The 20,930-nt window shown below is 38.8% G+C and overlaps 1 protein-coding gene across 1 annotated transcript in view; it reads left to right on the top strand.

The window, feature by feature from the left end:
* Positions 1-20,930, top strand: part of LOC122107544 (SPHK1 interactor, AKAP domain containing) — a 93,206-nt gene that overhangs the window by 38,628 nt on the left and 33,648 nt on the right. The window contains exon 3 of the mRNA XM_042679330.1: positions 20,116-20,175. Within this exon, the coding sequence (XP_042535264.1) occupies positions 20,116-20,175 (60 nt within the window). The remainder of the gene's footprint in view (positions 1-20,115; positions 20,176-20,930) is intronic.

Raw genomic sequence — 20,930 nt, forward strand, 5'->3', positions numbered from 1 at the left:
TTGATTCCTGGGTGAATCTAGCTCTTGGGTTTTTTTTTTCCAAAAGCTGTAATTACTAACAGTATTTTTAGTCCTATAAACTCTAATTTGCCATCCAACTTTACTACAGCTTGTTAGTCACAACCTGCTAAAAATCACAAAAGCCACAGTGTCAGAGGAAGATGTGAGATGCAGTTTTCAGCCTTGAGATAGAATCAAACATTTGTCACTTCGTTAAAAAGAAAGCAAATCCTTGCTAATTCGAAGAGGGTATAGAAGGTCCATTTCTCTGTTGCTGGGAATCCAATTTGGGGAAGTAAAGTAGCTGGGCAATGTCACTATACAAATACCACAGTGTTAGTAAATTTGGAAAGGACACATTTGTGCATTCCAAACACAGTGTGCTTAAATACCTTTCAAACAGAAGAGAAATAATGGAATATTGGAAAATCCTCATCTTTGAGATCCATCTTTAAAATGATATTCTATAATTTGTATTATTCCCATAATTCTGTTCTTCCTACTTTACTCCCTGAAAGTAAAATTGTGATTGTAGTATACATCATCTCTTCCCTATTGGGAGTCAAAGATTTTCTTAGCCTTGTCATGGAAAGATCTTGTTCTGTTTGATAACATTGATTATTTCCTGCTGAACGAAACTCGACTGAAGTTGATGATTAATGAAGGAGATGGGGAAGGAGTATATACAGTAAAGGCAGTACTTACATGAGATCAAGGAAGTACTTTTGAAGACTCCAAATAAGGCAAGATTAGTTTTCTCCTAGGCATTAATGTAGAATGCAAATCACAGAAATAAAATTATACTAATTTATACCCACGATGTATTTTTGTGTACACTTTTTAATCCTGATATATATTTACAGCATCTCTTTACACTAGTACTGTGACATTATCAAAGAATACAACTTGCCTTAGCCAGAGTTAAGGCAACTAGCTCCGCCACAGTTGTTTACTAGCTTATTAACTTGTTGACTTTCCCAGTTGACACTTGTCGTTGGAAGACCTGAGTTGAGACATCAATTCCATCAGTACACAATCCTTTCCAAGAACTTCACTTTTCAGAACCCTGTAGTCAGATGACATAGAAATAATCATGCATTTCATGAAGCTTCGATTTCTAATATTAGAAACTGGGCTGGGAATGTGTCTTAGTGGTAGAGTGCTTGCCTAGCATGCATGAAGCTCTGGATTCAATTCCTCAGTACCACATACACAGAAAAAGGCAGAAGTGGTGCTGTGGCTCAAGTGGTAGAGTATTAGCCTTGAGCAAAAGAAGCTCAGGGACAGTGCCTAGGCCCTGAGTTCAAGCCCCAGGACTGGAAAAAATTAAGTAAAATAAATTAAAGCTGCATAAGTGGTCACTTGTCTGCAAGGCCCTTGGCAGAACTTAGAGGAGGTTCCCATCTGTCAATTCTGAGGATGACATCTCAGCATCAAAGTCATGAGTGAAAGAAGTAGCAGGGAAAGGAAGAGTTATTGCTAATTAGAGAAGGCAATGAGAAAAACTCCATGCCCCAAAACTTATCTTCCCCTAAATAAATAGGCTATATAGATAGATATCTTCTCAGAAGATAAGACTTTTAAAAACTGTAGCTTGAAAAATAGGAATTAATTGAACAAAAAGTAAGCTTAGAGAATTCTAAGCATATGCAGAAACATGGCCTAAATGTCATAAAATTTCATAATATTTACATTAAGAAAGAAAAAAAAAAACAACACAGGTTTATCTGGACCTTGAAAGCTGTCTGAGTTTCGAACTCAGCTAAGTCAGAGCCAACTAATTTGCAAGTCAAATAAAAACTTGAATAAAGCTGAGCATCGTGGTACCTGCCTGCAATCCTAGCATTTGTAACACTGAGGCAGGAGAATCATGTTAGAGGTAAGCCAAAGCTATAAAGAGAGTTTAAGGCCAACCTGGAGTGCAGAACAAAACCCTGTCCCAAAAAGAAACAAAACACACACATAGAAATATAAAACTCCAAAGAAATAAAACAAAGTAAAAGAACTCCAGAACTCACAAAGACCTCCTCAAGGTAAATGAAAATTAGGTGAAGTTCAAATTTTAAAGTGTTGTACTTAACATGTTGGATCTCTTCTCTCTCCCCTCCCCTTTCCCTTCCCCTCTATTCTCTTCTCCTCTCCTCTCCTCTCCTCTCCTCTCTTCTCCTTTCCTCTCTTCTCTTTTGCACTAGTCCTGGGCTTGAACTCATGGCCTAGGTGCAGTCCCTGAGCTCTTGTGCTCAGGGCTAGTGCTCTGCAGTTTGCACCACAACTCCTCTTGGCTCTTTGGTGGTTAATTGGGGATGAGAATATCACAAACTTTTCTGCTGGGGCTGGCTTTGAACTGGGGTCTTCAGATCTCAGCCTGCTAAGTAGGTATGATTGTAGGAATAAGCCACTGTTACTGACACATGGGTTGGATTCTTCCCACATAGAAATGCATATTTCCATCTCTTTATATATTTATTAGTTTGTGCTGGAATTCTAGTGATTCTGGGCATATTTTTAAATAATCCTTATACAGTGTTAAATATTCGGTGGATCTGTGTTGGGTTTTTTTTAACAGCAGAAACTAGTTTTCAAAGGAAATTTTACCTGCCTTGTAACATAAAAACAGAGATACACATAAAGCTCATTTGAAGACCAAGGACCTTGGATGGCATCCATTGTGCTCAGTTGCGATCCACAACCCTTAGTTACTTAACTGATGGCTAATGGAGGCCCTGTCTGGTCGACTGTCTGGTGGCTGGCTGACTTAGCCCTCAGGAGAACCTACCAATTTCCAGGCCAAGATGATTTTATTAGGGCATATACCACAAAGAACCTTGCCCTTCAGATTTCTAGCTGCACTTATACAATATATGATTTTATATTTGGCAAATGCTGCTTGCAGTTGAGATTTTATCAAGTTTCTTTTCTTACCCCCTCCCAAAAAATCTAGTTCTATTTTTTTGCTGAAAATTGAGAACACCTATCAATTTTTCTGTTCACATTGAGCCACTGGGACTGAAACAACACTAACTTCCCAAGGTGGACAACGATGCAACTGTTCTTGCCTTCTAGCCTTCCTTCTTTTTACCCCTCTGCTAAAACAGGACAAGTAGAATGCCCTTTATGGAGGAAAGCTATTGAATCTTTCAACACAGACAACCCAAACATAGTTTGGGCTTTTTTACAGTCACATTAAGTTGAAGAAAGACACCTCTGGGTGTGTTCTTCAGACAGAACAGACAACGAAGCAGAAAGAGTGAGTGAAGACGAAGCACAGAGGACAAAGTGCATCAGAAACCTAATTACAACCTTTCAAGGCTTATTCCTTCTTCTATTGACTGGCTTAGTTTAAACGGATGCCAGAAAAGAACAAAACAACTATGGGTGATTTTGTGAGATTATCTGCTCTGATAAATTTAGGTTGTAATGAGAATGCATTGCACAGGAAGCAGCTCCTCCTTTGTTCCAAATCACTTCCTCCTTGGGAAATGCACTTCTTTTTCATGGGAACTGGAATGGCTGTGATTTGTCACTGCCACAGCAATGTGCATCTGAGTGATGGGCCTTTTATAGTCCCAGGCTGTAGCTCCTGGGTCTCACACACCTGGGTTCAGGGCACCTCAAACTGCTGGGCTCTCAGTTCTCCCTGGAGGCTGAAGGGCACTTAACGGCAGCAGATTCAAATAGCTTGTCTGTGAAAAGAAAAGAAGGAGAGGGTAATTGGATCACCTTTTGAAAAGAAGATAACCTTCAAAGAGGCATAAATTACCATATTATAGAAAATGAATTAGCCTGTGTCAAAGTGAGACTCAAGAGAGAGAAAGATAAGGAGAAGAAGTGCAGGGAGGGATAAAGGGACTTTAGCTGGGACTGAAGATGGGGTCAGGTGTTCCTGCCACTGAGACGCAATTCTCTGACATTTTGGAACACAGGCTTGTTCCAACAGTGGGGTGAGTCATGTTCGATTGGTAGCAGAATGCAAAAGGCAAGAGAGAAATGGGGGAAGGGAAACTTGCTGGACTTCTTTCTCTCCAGTAGCAGACATATCTTGAGGGTCCCAGGAGGCAGCCAGCCAAAAGCCCAAAGGGTAAACATTTCCTAAATACCCTCATACTCCAGAAGATGGGGATAACTACACAGTCCCCCAGGACTACAATGCTGCCCCAAGAGATTGGCATTACACTCTGAACAACAACCTTAGATAAGTATAATGGCAGCTCTGGCCTTTAATCCCAGCTATCTGGAATGCAGAGATCGGGGACTGTAGTTTGAGGCCAGTCGGGGCATAAAAGTTCACAAGCATCCATCACAACCCGTGACTGGATGTGATGGCGGATGCCTGGAAACACTGGGAAGAACAAGTAGGAGGATCACAGTCCAGGATAACCTGAGTATGAAGTGAGAACCTGTCTCAAAAACAGCTAATCCCAAAAGAGACTGGAGGAATGGCTCAAGGGCTGAGGCACCTGCCTAGCAAGTGGGAGGTGCTAGGTTTAATCCCTGGTGCCACCAAAAAAGAAAAACAACATCAAAAGCAGTCTCGAATCATGAACGTAAAAGCCTAGGAGGCGCAGGCACAATAGAGAAAATATAGTCTCTGTCAAAAGCAGAACAATCTGTGAGCACCTGGCTTCCAGCAGCCATTATGGTCTGTGCCCCCAATGAGAACCAAACTTTCCCTCTCTGAATGAAGCTTAATGAGGTCTGAGAAGTTCCCTTTCTTTCAAGCTGATAGACAAGAACATGCAGAGGTCCTTGGGGTTTATGCCAGACTGCCTCCTCCAAGCCTGTACCCGTCAGCTCCTGTAGCTTTGTCTGTCTGTGTTTCCAGTTGCCACTCCAGCTATCCAGCTTCTTTGTGAGTTCCCTTAATCTGCCCGCATGCCAGCATTTGAATGAGTTGGATCCTCTCCTCTTTACGTACTCTTCCCATTCATCATCGCCTGCCTTATCTGACATCTATTTCAGAGAACGTGAACCCAAAAGCCTGCACAGCAAAGGAAAGAATATACACCAGGAGTACATCCATCGTCTGCCAGAAATTTGATGCTGCACCATTCATTTATTGAAGGGGAAAGAAAATATTTCACATAACAAAGTCACATATGATACTGAAAACAGCACTTGGGAAGCAAGTGCTGAAAACTCTATACTCTAAAGAAATAAGCATGCTTTAGTAGTGAATTATTAAAGGGTTCCCGACATTCAGTTGGGAACTAAAAAATCCAAAGCCTTTTTAGCTACCACAGGGCAAATACAATTTTGATATCTCCGTTTGCAATGTGCAAGACCAACGTGAGCCAGCAAGTGTGATATTTACTTTTCTCTTAAGTGAAATAAATGTCCTTCAACACAGGTGTGCAAGCTTGGCTAGAATTGTGCTTCTTGTATTTAGGGTAGCTACACCTAGAAAAATTATGAAACTCTGTGACCCCAGTAATAATGGTTCTTAATTATTTTCCTTCTGATTCTGTATATCAGTAATCTTTACTGATAGTTCTCCCTTTCCAATCAAAATATTAAGGGGATGAAGTTGAGTAATGTCAATTAATTGTGATTTCCATTTAATATCAATCTGAACAGTTTTTTTTTTTAAATAAGCCTTCAAAGTCCCAGGAGAATATACTTTAGTTTCATTGTGGGAACTGATTTTTAGCATATGAAATGTTCCCATTTAATGATGTCCAAATTTGCCATTTCCAAATACGTATTTCAGGGTGAATGAACCAATAAAATCTCACTTTTAGTGGTTAAACCAAGTGAAGTGACAATTGAAATACACTTCTAGTGTTTTAACCGTTGGAGAAGTCAATGTCTACCAAAAGTTAAAACTCTTCAGCATAGTATTAAAGTGAAATCCCCAGACTTTATGCCCTGTGTCTCATCCAGGTACCCAGCACGAACACCTTGATGGGAACTACAAGTCCGTAATTAAACTTATGGAGTTAATTGCTATGTTTATAATAAAGTCTAGTTTTAACTTTTAATCAAAAGGATAAGCAACAAAAAAAATCTAGTTTCTAATGTGTTACATGAATGAAGAACCTACATTCTTCCAAAGACAACAGCATATGTATGTGATTTTCATGAAATAATCCAACTTTAACACCAACCACAGCAGCAATGTCATTTCTTATTAATATTGACCAGCCTCAATCTGTCCTCAGAATAAGTAATTTCATGATGATATGAACAGATCCTGGGTTAAATGAAACTGTCATATAAGTGCCAACTACCAATACAGTTCACTGAGCAGTGCTGGATGGATGAATGGATGGATGGATGTTCAATGAATAGATAGATCAGAGACAGAGAGACAGAGATAGCGACAGGGACAGAGACAGAGTGATTTCATTTTGTGCTTTTGGCAAATGCTTCAAATAACTTTTCCATTAAATCATACAGTAAAATCTCAGCAGTATTTGGCATGCCAAAGTTATTTACAGCTAGAATTTTATTTGTTTATTTGTCAGTGTACATGATCATTTCTGTTGTATTCAATAGACTTTATTTAATAATTCATCTATCCATAATAACCTTCCATCTGTAGAAAGTAATTACCCAGACAAGCTCCTCTCCCTAATAGAGAACAAATTCCACAGAAGCGTGGGCTGCTGGATTCACAGCCCACACCAGCACCTTGGGAGTGTCACTCCTGCTCCTCAGATTACCAGCTGTCATCCCGTGTCCTTCCTTTGTAGCTGCATAGTCACTGATGAGGGACTGCTTCATAATATCATTTTAATATTTTGCTTCATCTTTTGCATATTATGTGAATGTGGTACTCACTTTCACAAAGAACTAGCTGTCCACCGTTTTCCTTAAAACATTATTTTGACATGTTTGCTTTTTTCCATTTTTAGTAAAGACATCGGTCTCTACTGTTAAAAAAAAAAAGAGATAGCTGGCTGAGTGTGATGTCACATGACTATATTCCCACTTGCTCAAGTGACGCACACAGGAGGGTCTTGAATTAAGGGCTAGGGGAAAAAAGACTGCAAGACTCAAGTTTAAAAACAAAATACAAGCAAAAGTTTTGAGAAAATAGCTCAGGTGGTAGAACACTTGCCTGTCAAGTTCAGGGCCTTGAGCTTAATCCCAAGTACCTACTCCTCAGATATGGGGCCCATGTTTTTGGCCAGATTAGCTGAGGTACATGATCCTCCTGCTGAAACCTTGCACATAGCTTAGGTCACAGTTATGCTCTACTATGCACAGCTTATCTGTTGAGATGAGGGTCTCATGATCTTTGCCAAGGCTATCCTTGAATTGTGACTTAACGTACTATTAAAAAAAAAATAGTATTGCCTTGGTCTTGGAATGTGGCTCCGTGGTAGAGTGCTTGCCTTGTGTGCATCAAGTTCTAGGTTCAATTCCTCAATACCACATAAACAGAAAAAGCCAGAGGTGGTGCTGTGACTCAAGTGGTAGAGTGCTAGCCTTAAGCAAAAGTAAAAAAAAAAAAAGTATTGCTTCAAATTGACAATTTTTTATATGAAAACCATTTGTAAGTACTGGCTCACATCTTGTATAACTATATACAATGGTCAAGTGGTTAGAGAAAGCAAGATATTTTCACTAAATGAAAGTAAAATTTAAGAAGACAAATCACTTGATTTATTTTTTTCATTTTGAGTCCTCATAAAACATTTGTTTATGTACCAGCTAAACATTTCAGCCCTAGTTACAAGAAAAATATAGATACTAACATATATAGCATGTAATTAAAAGAAACATCGAACATTAGTCATAAATTGGAAATTTTTATAGGACACAAAGTAATATAAAAGAAAGATTCATATAAATCCTCAAGTGATTTGAGGGATATTCTGAACCAAAATGGTAAGTTCTAAAATTTAAGCTAAAATACAAGAATTGTAGACATAAAATGGCATAACATAAAAAATGACATTCAGTTGGTACTGGTTGACTCATATCTATAAGCCTAGCTGCTCAAAAGGCTGAGGTGCTTGGATCATGGTTCAAAGTCAACCTAGGCAGAAAAGTCTTTGAGACTCTTATCTCCACGTAGCCAGCAAAAATCTGAAAATGGAGGTGTGATTCAATTAGTAAAGCATGAGCCTGGAGCCAGAGTGTGAGTTTTGGAGTTCAATACCCAGTACCAGCATCAAAAACAAACAAATAATGATGTTCATATTACATTATTTGATACTTCTCTCATTTGAGTTCCATTGCCTGTCTCAACTCTATTCTTGTCTGGCTTGGCAGGTACTAACTTCCACCTGTAAGAACATGAATTCTTGTCCATGAGAAACCCACTGAATATGTTTCCTCTAAACAAAAATTCACTTTTTAATGCAGACCGCCAAAAAACAATGGTTCATGATTGTTTTTTAGCATTAAAAGAGGTTCTGTCTCATGCCTGTCTAATACTCAAGGAGCTGAGATTTGAGGATCACAGTTCAAAGGCAACCTGGGTAGCCAAATCTGAGAGATTCTTATCATAAGTTAATTAACAAAAAGCTGAAAATGGATGTGTGGCTCAAGTGGTAGATCACCATCTTGAAGCAAAAAATAAGCCAAGTGAGAGCAGAGACCTTAAGTTCAAGCCTCAATACTGGCACAAAATTAATTAATATGTAAGTTGCGTAAGAAGAAATGCCAGTACATTGTACAGTTTCACCAAATACTGGCCATAAGCCAATTGATGGATTTTATCCAGTTTTTCACAAACAAGGGTGTGTGTAGCTACTCAGAAGCATTTAGACTTAAAGGAAGTTTATACATGTTGCCTTGGTCCTGTTTATTCTGCTCCTGTACTTTGCTGACCCTTTTCGTGGAGCAGGTAGGGTGATATGGTGGTTAATGAAGAAGAACATAGAGTTGTCTTCAGAACTCTATGAGAGAGAGACAGAAAGACAGAGACAGAGAGAAAGGAAATTGTATAGGATCTGAAGTAGAGATGGAGCATAGTCACACTCATCACTAACTGTGAGACTGTGGGGAATTAGTTAATATCTTTGCTCCTTGACATTCTTATCTGTTAATAATTACAGTGCTCTGGCAAGCTTATATGGCTGTTAGGAGGATTAGTGAGCTTAGTTCATAGAAACACTTAGCACTGACCTCAGTGAATTATAAAGCTTATTCCTGCTATTGCTTTTATTATAAATACAATGATATGAAGATAAGCCAATCAAATTCAGTGAAGGAAAAATATTCCTGCTGTTTGTTCTGTATTTTTGTGTCCTTTACAACACCTAATGAAGTGCTTTAGTCTGTATCAATAGGATAATATGTATCATACATTCCATATAGAAGTACCTGAATGAGTAAATGGTTTCATAATGTTTTAAATTTTGTACCACCTAAAAACAAGTGTTTGAAGATAATGTAGCAAAGAAGAAGCATATCTCCAGTCTTTACATTAAATTCTATACGATTTTGTTTTATACTCTCTCTCTCTTCTCTGCTCCTCCCAACTCCTCCCCATTCCTTTCCTCTCCTCTTTTTCTTCTCTCTCTCTTACTCTACATACACCACACATGCATACACACACATGGAAAATAAAAAAGTAGAGAGTGAAAACTGTTTTAGCCACACTGAGAAACAGTTTAGCAGCTTTTCAGAAGTTATATCATTCACATCATCGAGTCCATTCCAAGTTTATAGCCAATGGGATGAAAGCATATGTTCTTACAAACTCCTGAACACAGGGGCCAGTGAGTGAGTAAATGGATTGATAATCCATCACTCATCCACACAGTGAAATACTACACAACAATAAAAAGGAGGATGCAATAGACAAACACAACACAAATAAACTTCAAATGCATTTGCCCAAGTGGAAAAAAAAACACTAGTGTTAAACAGTTACATACCATTTGACTCTGTTTATACAAAAGGCTGGAAAAGAGAAACACTAGGATCTGAGAATAGATCAGTGATTCCTGGAATTAAGGAGAAGGAGAAGGTCAGAGTATGAAGGAGAAGCAGATCAGATTTGAAACAGGAGTAGAATTGGTTAGTATGTTGGGGTGAATAAGAAAGTATGCATGCATCTGTAAGGTAAGATTTAATGAATGTAGATTTAAAGTTTTTTTTTTATAATTTTAGTGTATAAGCAGTCATTTGCATTTGAAAGCTTGTAGTCTACTCAAAGTAGCCTCTTCTAACTAGCAGCTCTTAAGGAACAAATACTAAGAGGAGCACAGAGCACTAGAAACTCTAACAATATAGTCACTGAACAAGGCAGCACATTGGTTCGAGTCTGCCTGGATGCTCTAAACTGGAGTGAAGAGCTCAGCCCCTGGAAACAGGGTCAGCCAGCAGCAGCAAAGGTGTGGACAGAGGTGCATGGGAAAGGAACACTGGCCACGTGGAACCTGTATCACCCCCTCCTTTTCCTCTGTCTAAATACACTCCCAATGGGATGTTGGGCTTCCACATACTAATGAAAGAAGACTGTAAGCATTCAGTGTATAGCACACATGTGGGTACTCACTACAACCATTTCTCTGGAAGGAATTCTTTCGTTGTATTGCTTGGGATAGGGATGTAAAAAGTCTGGCTTCAGAAAATGGAGCCAGCCTTGAATAAAAAAGTTAAGGGATAGCACCCAGGCTCTGAGGTCAAGCCCTATTGCCGGAGTTCCTGCCCCAGTACACACACACACACACACACACACACACACACACACACACACACACACACACACACACACACACACACACACACACACACACACAGGGGCAGGGGCTGGGTATCTGGCTTCAAGAATTACTCAGAGCTGGGTGAATAGTACTTAATATACACACTTCTGCTTAAACTCATTTGTGAATACTTACTCTGGAGGCTGGGTTAGTGCCACTTGACTTCCTGAGTAGCTGGAATTATAGATATGTGCCCCACACTGGGCCTTCTACTTCTTTTTAAGGTTCCCTTGTATAATACAGATGTTAAAAAAAACTGTTCTATGGTAGGGGATAAACAAAGGAGGAGGCAACAATGCTGGATAAGAAATGTTCTCATTACCTTGCTCATGTAACTGCAACCCCTCTGTATGGTATTTTAACAATAAAAAAACATTTAAAAAAAAACTGTTCTGCTAGGGGCTGTGAATGTGGTTCAGGGGCAGAGCAGTTGGTTAGCATGCACAAAGCCCTGTGTTCTGTCCTCAGTACCCCCAAAATGAATGCTCTAATATTCCCTACAGGTATTCTATAATGTCACAAGTGAGCATATTTAAACAATATTCTCTAAATCATGCTTAAGATAATGTTAAATACTCCTTGTAACACATAGCTCCTCTTATGAAACCACAGTATTTTGATATATCATTGAACTTACATGTTTACCAAAAATAGTAAGCAAAAGCTATAAGCAAAAGTCAGGCACAACCATTTCTTCCAAATTCTGTCCTTCTCTACTATTCTTCATGTCTACATACTTATGAGTGGCTTTACTATTTCCTGGAGAAATATTTGAATGCCTATGAGGGAAGTAAGTGTGAAACCTCAACTCCAAGGAGATCTGTGGCCTTCAGGGAATGTGTGGTAGAAGAGGACACTGGAGTGGTAAGGAAAGAGAAGGGAAGTCTGAGTGTGTTACATGGGAGGCAGTGGGTGAATGGACAGGGCATAGCTAGAGAAAGGCCTTGAGATGGGGAACAAATAGCACTTGTACAGCTTTGTGACAAGAGTGAGCATGGTGGATTTAAGAAAAATTAAGAGTGGTCAGAGTGTCGGTGCAGAATGGAGAAATGGCAGACACTGATGCCGAGAGACAGGCAGATTTCGCAGTGCCCTAGGCTCTGGAGGGAACTATGAAGAATGGAGTGTAATAGAAAGCTAGTGAGAAGGATGTCCCATTTAGTCTTGGTTTCTGGTACATTTACAGAGCTACTAAGATAGGATGTGGTTTTTTTCTTATTGTTGTGGTCATTGTCTGATTCAGGATCTCATTCTCTGTGTCCAGCAGCAAAAAGTTTCTCTCTCTGACATCCTCAACTCTAGGTCTCCATTTTCTTTCTTTCTTTCTTTCTTTTTTTGGTCCGGTCGTGTGGCCTGAACTCTGGGCCTGGGCGCTGTCCCTCAGCTCTTCAGCTCAAGGCTAGCACTCTACCACTTGAGCCACAGCACCACTTCCGGCTTTTTTTCTTTTTTGCTCATGTGGTGCTAGGAAATCGAACCCAGGGCCTCAGGCATGCAAGGCAAGCGCTCTACCACTGAGCCACCTTCCCAGCCGCCAGGTCTTATTTTTCTAGCTCATTCTATGCCCTGCTCCTTCAGGGCTAAAATATTGATTTGGGTTTTTTTTCCTTTTTCTTTAGAGAAACCTTAGCAAAGGGTGTGAGTCACTCAATGGACGAATAGCCACAGATATGCATTATCCCATTACAGACATGCATTGTGGGACCTTAACTCTATAGAGCTAGGAACACATGTAAAAAAAAAAGATGCCGTGAAATTTAACTCATTAATCAGGCAACACGGAAGTTACAGGGAAATGGATGGGCCTGGAAAGCAATTATGTGAAGTGAAATCAATCTCAGAAGGACAAAGGACACATGTCCTCATTTGCAGATGTTAGATATCAGTTATAAATACATATGAAAAGATATGCATATATCATATGTATATATACATAACGACCTTATCTAAAGTATGATATTTGCAGAGGAGGACTGCAATAAGGTAACTCCTTCAAACACCTAACTTACAGTTTAACAAAATGAATACCAGAAAGCAGAAACCTGTGTTGTCAGGAAGGGAGAGGTCAGGGGAGACGGAGAGAGGAACAGTAGTGACAAAGTAATAACCTTCAGTGTATGACAAAATGGAACCTGGTAACTTGGGTGATGAGGGGAGTTACATGAGATGAGGAGGAAGTGGAAGAGGTAACATTGTTCACGATGCATTATCCTCTTACTTGGTTATGCTGAGTAAAATGCCAACAAAGTACAACGATGTAAATACAATTTAAAATTTTTAATTTAAAACAAAAATAAAGAGACGCCAGAGCTTTCCACTACCATGGGAGGCTACAACAAGAAGGCGACACTAAACAAGCTGGAAAAGAAGCTCTCGGAAGGAATCAGACCAGCAGCCACCTTTACCTAAAATAAAACCTTCTAAAACAATGAGAACATAGATTTCCTTTGCTTAAACTGCCTCGTCTGTGGTACCTTGTTGTGGAAGCTTGAGCTGACTGGCATGATGATAGGAGGAAATCTTCCAAGACATGACCAAGTTCTAACCAATCAAACTACACAGAGGAATCTCTTAGTCAGAAAGCAGTATCTAGAGCCCCCAACCTCATCTTCACGCTCGAATACTCGTGCATAACAAACATAAATAAAGGTTGCGAATATGAAAAATCGCAACAAGATAATCAGGATATAGAAAACAAAAGTAACTTCTTTGTAAATGAATAATCACTCACAAAATTTCTTAATAGATAAATTGGAAAACAGAATGGGTGAATGAATCAATGAGTGACCAGCTATATGAAGTAGCTTTGGACTTGGCATGTATTCATTTCATTACAGATAAGAGAGTTGAAGCATATGGTTTTTTAAAGTTCCTTTTCTTCTCTAACATTCCATCATTATTGAAATACAAATACCAGAGGCAGATTTTGCTGCACATAGCTGCACTGGAATTTTGTAGAGTTCTTTCACTTTTGCTTGTTCTTCATTGTACACTCATAGTGAAATAAAAATGTGCTTGGCAAGAGCTACGTGAAGCCTAAGAATCTTTTTCATTCTATGTTCTGCTTTCCTTCCAAGTGGGAAAATGTGAAAGTGAACTGATGATAGCTCTGGGTGACAAAAGGGTGAACTTGGCTAGTGGGCCTCACTCAGTCAGTGATTTTTGTTGATTTTGTTTTTAATTTTTCCTTGCACAGGAAGGAAACTCTTGTAGAGGCTTTTGTGACGACTACAAACAGACAGTTCACAGTATCCTTCAGTTTCAACCTGGAGTCTTAACTCTTACACTGGAAAATAGAATATTACAAAATATTCTTCTTTTGTCTCTTTTTCTTCCGAAGCTAAGGTCAGATTTATGGATGCTTCAATTGGTAAAGTTACAGACATTGAAATTTTGAATTTTAAAATTAAAAAGAAAATCACCTGGCTCCGTACCCTGTGGCTGCAAATATTAGAGGCTCCAAAGTCTTTTAACTTCTGCACTGCCTAAGTATTTTGAACATTTGATTCTGCATTATTTGCCATGGCTGCTAGCATGACTAGTTAACTGAGCTACTTAGGCCATTTCCCCAGAAACCATCCTTTTAAATAAACAAAGGTTAAGGCAAGAAACTGAACAAAGATGGTAGAAATCAGGCTATCAATCACTTTTACCAGTAAAGACTAAAAATAAACAATAGCTACTCTGCAAAAACAAAACAAAAACAAAAACAAAACAAAACTTTGAAGAAAGTTAAGTGTTTTTAAAGGATTTAATGGCCAAGAAAGAGGTCATACACTCTGGCCATATATTTGGATGTGGTCTATATGTATGCTTTGTTTCTGATTACTACAGTCAAATGAACATATTCATCCCCTCCCATAATTTCCATTTGTGTATGTGCATGTTTTTATGTGTGAGATTGGGGACCTTAAAAATCTGCTCTTCTCAAAGTTCAAGAATATCACCAATTCTGGGCTTGGAAGGTGGCTTAATGGTACAGTGCTTGCCTTGCATACATGAGGCCCTGGGTTCTATTCCTCAGCACCATACAAGCAGAGAAAAGCCGGAAGTGGCGCTGTGGCTCAATGGTAGAGGCTAGCCTTGAGCTGAAGAGCTGAGGGACAGCGCCCAGGCCCAGAGTTCAAGCCCATGACAAAAAGAAAAGAAAGAAAGAAAGAAAGGAAGGAAGGAAGGAAGGAAGGAAGGAAGGAAGGAAGGAAGGAAGGAAGGAAGGAAGGAAGGAAGGAAGGAAGATCACCACTTCCCAGTGTAAAATCACCCAAGATGTGCATTTAATAACTGCTCGTTTCTACTTTCCGTACATCTTAGCTCTCATAATGGGATTGCTGCATTAGTTAACTATTGAAGCTGAACAGCGGTTCCCCACGTGTACCTGAGGAAGTAATCATTTAGAAAGGAGACATAGTTGGCATTATTTAGTAGTTTGGTTGTCAAAAACAGATGAGTGGCAAGTTAGACATCTAGAGAAATTTACACAGTATGATTAGTCACTGGAGACAGGGTCCAGGAGGTTTGGGATGGTGGGGGAAATCCTCAATGCATTACCCTATTTATTAGCAGTCATTTTCTATACCCTCTCACCAGCCCCACACCACTGTTAAGCTACTGTTTTGTCTGCAGTAGCTTCTACCATTCCAGGAGCAAACTATGTTATGTTTTCATGGTTGCTTTCTTTACATCCACCTCTGTTGCGTTCAGAAGCCTTTCAGATCCTCTTCCATTTTCCTCTCTCAAGGAAATCAGAGGGGTCTCCACAGTTCCCATTTGCCTTAATACTCTCACCTAGACAATGGTGAGAAGCTACTCAGGTTCTAGGGAAACAGAAGGAGCAGCCATTGGGTGTAACTGCGGTCCCTTTCCCCACCACAGCCCAGGAACAGAGCACAGAGCCTGTGGCTTGCGGTCCTCAGTCCATCATCACCATGGAGAGGCGCTTAGCAGATGACATCCTACACAATTCTATGCCAAGATTATTTTCTTCTTGGGGGCCTTTGGACCATAGAGACCTGTCTTCTCAAAAATTAGTACCCACAGAGTACTTATTCAATCTTCCTGAAAACCATTGGGTCTGATAAATGACATCGAACACTCTGTCCAGTGTTGGCATAGAGTGGACTCCAACCAACAACTTCTATGTGACTGAAAACAGAAAACAGTCACATTTTGGCAGTTCCTAAAACCAACTACAGAATTAAAATCTCGAGATATGATGGTAATTATTGTCATTTGCCTCTTCCTTTTATACAACCCCACAGATAGTTATAAAAGCAGATCACTTGTAGAAATGTATTGGTGTACTAGTTCTCTGATATCCATTGACTCTAAATAATCACTGAGAGCCATTTAAAAAACAAAACATTTTTAACCTAGCAATAATATTGGCTTCATGTATTATTAGTTAAAATATCCCTCAGGTTCTAGAAACGTCTATACCTTTCAGTCTTTTCATAAACTGTTTGAATAGCTGCCCCCAAAGTAACATATTCAAAATAATTATTAAACATTGGCAATAAAAAGAAGCTTGAGTCTCAAGTGTAAAAAAAGGCTTTCATGTTGCATGAGTGCTGCAATTATTTCAAAGAAATAACTGGATACAAGTGCAGCATTTCCCCCAAATGATCAAGTCTATTGCAGAATGTTGGACAGAATGATAGCATGCCAAAACTGATGTCAAAATTGCCGTCTTTAGTGTCATCCACCCAAAGCACTAATCAGAGAAAATGTAGAATGCTTTAGCAGATAATTTTGGTCCACTGTCTGGAATCTAGCAAAAGTCTTTCGCTTGAGAAAAGAAAGGGGACAATTTTTTCTCTGGAAACATTGTGGGTCAGCATTTTGATACCATCAAATTAAGAGACCTCATCCATCTTACATGGCCAGATGGCCATATTGTGAAAAGAACCCGCTGTCTCCTAAGATAAACCATAAGTATGTATTTGATCGTATTCAACATTCAGATGCCTAGATTTTGAAGGCAGTTGGCATCTTGTTCTGATGAGCACTTTTCATAGAATGATTTCCTTCACAGGTTTTAGCTGACATCAGGAGAGATAGAAAAAATTCCCCAGCAGAAGTCAAAGGGTCCATCCTAAGGTAGCCATCCTGCTGTGGTTTTCCTCTTGAACAGTGATTGACCCTCTGTGCATAAAACACTCAGAGGCATGAGACAGTCTACATAGTCTAAAATGTAAACTGAATTTAACACATTGAAAAGTTAAAACTGATGAGTGAGGTGGAAATATGGCTTTGCTGTCAACAATTATCATGTATTGTTTTTACATTCAATTTGGAAGCTGAACCTGTTTTTCATCTGCTCTGTGGTAATACTGGTTTTGCTGTATTTAACTTATAAATACAGTTTTCTCATAGAAGCTACTGTGAACAATAATCCACATAAATTACACTTAGTCTTAATATGATGGTGACATCAGCCTTTCTTACAGAAATGTATTTTATAAAGCTGGCCAATATATTTCACAGTCAAATTTTAGTATGAAAAATGTCCCCATGGAGTTCCATTATGAAAAGAGACTTACAAATTTAAAAACCAATTGGGATTACTTGACCACATAATCCATAATACAAGACAGAGAAAGGCTATGTTACCTATGAACATTTAAAGTTTATGTAAAAGTCACATAAATAAAGTAACATCATTTTTATCACTTACTACTTTCATCATTTTTCTAATAAAACAGAAGACAGATAGAAGTCTAAATACAAAGAGAAAAGAATATCATTGGTGTACAAAGGTTAAAAGCTACTACAAGGTAGCTTTGCTAAGAAGGTAAGAAAAGTAGAACTTGGGCCAAGCATGTCTGCAAATGATCTAAACTGGGACCTGTGCAAACAAAAACCCAACTATATTTTATGAGAAGAGAAAGGTGCTTCTAATCCATGAAAAACATTAACACCTTTTACAAAAGCACTTTATTACCAATTATGATTCTCAACACTTTGTCTTTTCTCTTTCATTAGCAAATCTTTGTTTATGAAGAGAAGAATTTATCTAAGCACTTAAAACGATAGCTAATAGCTGGATTCATATTAGCTTAATTAACTCTCATCTAACTTATCTAAATAGCCCTAAACTCTTATTAAGAAAAAATGTTTATTGATGACACTGAAATTCATTACATAAGCAAGGGACATAATTGTTATGTAACTATTAAGTATTTCCCTTCTGTATGCCTGTCACTCCATTCAAGGCTTCTACTCCATTCATTCATATTCATTTACCAACAAAAAATACACTAAACATCTATCACGTACCAGCCACTGAGCTCAGCACTGAAAATACAGTGTTAAACAGGAACTGTCCTCTTTCAACAACAACTTGTGACGAATGAAAGAAGATAGACTACATTTAAGAGAAAATTAAATTCTGTCAAATGCATGTTTTTTCAAAGTTCTCTTTTATGGAATATTTTTGTGTTGGTACTGGGGCTGGAGCTCAGGGGCTCTTGCTCTTGCTTAGCTTGGTCACACAAGTCTGGAGCTATACCACTTTGAGTCACAGCTCCACTTCCAGTTTTGTTTATCTCTTTTAAAACTGGTTAATTGGAGATAAATATTGAGACACAAATCAGAGAGATTTGTCTGCCGAGGCTAGCTTTGAACTAAAATCCTCAGATCTCAACATCCTGAGTAAGTAGAATTACAGGACTAAGCCACTGGCGCCTGGCTATCCAACGTGTGAAATTTAAATACAGGACTAGCTTCTCACTCATGCCTACTCAGCGTGAGGTGTCTTCTGAATAATTTATTTGGTATTGTAGTCGCAGCTTATACGTGCATCACAAGGTAGAATCACAACCAAAAGGATTCAATACAAATTCTTAAGTTGATAGCACACATATATATATACACACCACCCCCACACCTATAATAATAACACAGTGACTGTGCCTTTAAGAGCACTTATATGAAAGAAAGATTTCCCACTAAATTTGACATCAAGCTGAAAAATATATGATATTGCCAACAAAAATTGGACCAGCTGAAAAAGTGTAATCAACGATATGCAATAAAAACTGAAATATCCTACTATTCTTCCTTGAAAAACATGTTATTATAAAACCAAAGTCATCTGAAGAGATGATCACAAATAAACATGAGAAAGCATTACGGTAGTCAATTTGGGTATCAATTAGGTAAAAATACCTTTTTTAAGATTTTTCTGGATGGCTTCCATATTTGTAGTGTTTGTGAATCTTGTAGAATGTCAGTTTCTGGGTGCTTCTTTTTTCTCTCCTAAAATAAAATGAACATTCACTCATATCTAATAATAACTTTCATTCTTTTTCTTAAAGAGTTTCTCTCAAGGAGATGAACAAACACAGTCATTATAGCCAACGTACATTATGTGAAAACTACACTAAGTAACTTGAGGGTAGGGATGGGAGGGGGTAAATGGGTGCAAATACTGGAACAGGTAACACTGACCAAGAAGCATTGTACTCATGACCCGAGTTATGGAATTGCAACCTCTTTGTACAACTATTTAATAACAATTAAATAATCATTAAAATGGCCCTCTAAATTTTATGAACATCAGTATCTTCAAATCCTAAATCAATTTGCTACCAAGATGTAGAAAGATCCACCTGAAAGATATAAACAAGTAGTTGCTTTGCGTTTTCACTTTTGTCTTATAATAATTTTCCTTCACCTGTAGACAGAATTTCACATTACAGCCCAGAATAAATGCAAAGAAACCTCATCGTCAGTCAGCGAAAGGTAGAATTGGTCCAAATGCAAACCGCAAGAGGAGATGGAGATCATAAGCAGCTCAGGAAGGAGAGTGGTTTGAGAATATTCACATAGCAATTGCAAACTCTCCAGTATCTACAAATTGGAAAACTCCAGTACCTACAAATACTCGAGACTTTTATTCACATATAACCAGGACTTCAGTTACTAGATTGATGAGACCAATTTCTGTTCCCCTGTTTAAAAAAAAAAGTCGATGTGGCAGAAACAAGAGACCAAAGAGAGGTGTTGAGCACAATGATGTGCATGTCTTCAATTCTACCTTTAGCTGTCTGAAGATGAGGGAAAGAAGTGAGAAGAGGAGAGGAAAATGGAGAGAAATGCTCATCGTAATTGTAAACTTGCAAGCTTTCAGCATTTAAGTCTTTTCTCTTGCTTCCTGGGATTACAATAACACATTGCAAAACTGAAGTCTTTCTTGTGTCTGCAGTCATCTTTTACTATGTTGAGCCATGAAAATAAAAATGTTATTTCCTGGGGTCCTGGGGAAATATGAGCAGGAGACTGGAGATGTTCATAGAAGCCCTTTGGTGAACTGATGGTTTCTCTGGTGAGCTACCGAAAGATGTAGGACTTTTATAACATTTCCCCCAAGACGTATTTTCTTCTAAAAGGATCGACAAGTTGTTTTTTTTTTTTTTAATGCTTAATTGGCTACTTTTGCTCTCTTTTCCAGGTCTGCTTTGTGAACCTGGATGTAAAGAAGGATGCGTGTAACACAGAGCACCTACAGCAGGTAAACCCGGGCCCTTGCATTTCCCGGCCCATTACCAGGGCCACGTGCGTTTCCCTGTGGCAGAGCTGTTCAAGCCAGCCATTCCTCTTTCTCTGCAATGCCCTAAGGTCCCTGCTTTGTTCTCCCTTCACATTCAAACACCCAATCAGAAGTGATTTTTTTCCCCAAGGTTTTTCTAAAGCCTGACTGATACCAGCCATCCTTCCCTCTGGCTCTGAGTTTTGCCTCCTTCAGCTTTCATTAAAGTTTCTATCTAACTTAGCTTCCCAGTCTAGGACTCATCTGGGGCTTGAACTTTTGCACCTTGTAACAGGTAAATTTCCCAAGTTCATACAAGGTTATAAGGATCCTGATGTAAATTCTTGACAGCATGTTGGCTCACGTTGGCCCACTGTCATGATGAGAAGTACAAGACACTATGTTGAAAATGAACTTTACAACTTTGGGGGCTGGGAGGGAGGAGTTGGGGAGGTGGGGAGGGACGGGATAGTAGGGAAAAAATAAAGGAGGGGTAAAAATGCTCCATAGGAAATGTATTCACTGCCTTACTCATGTAAGTGTAACCCCTCTGTACAGTATCTTTACAATAAAAAAAATTTAACAACACAAATAAAACAGTTTCAATTTTAAAAAAACGAGTCTACTCAATTCTTTCACACAGCTCCTGCTGTACCATGGGAATGCAGTGATATAAGATTGTCATTTCAATACCAGAGTTGAGGGGTTTGACATTATCCATTGGTACAATACTGTTC

Source organism: Dipodomys spectabilis, unplaced genomic scaffold (genome assembly GCF_019054845.1).
Source record: "Dipodomys spectabilis isolate Male_0828 unplaced genomic scaffold, ASM1905484v1 ptg000051l, whole genome shotgun sequence".
NCBI classification, from domain to species: domain Eukaryota; kingdom Metazoa; phylum Chordata; class Mammalia; order Rodentia; family Heteromyidae; genus Dipodomys; species Dipodomys spectabilis.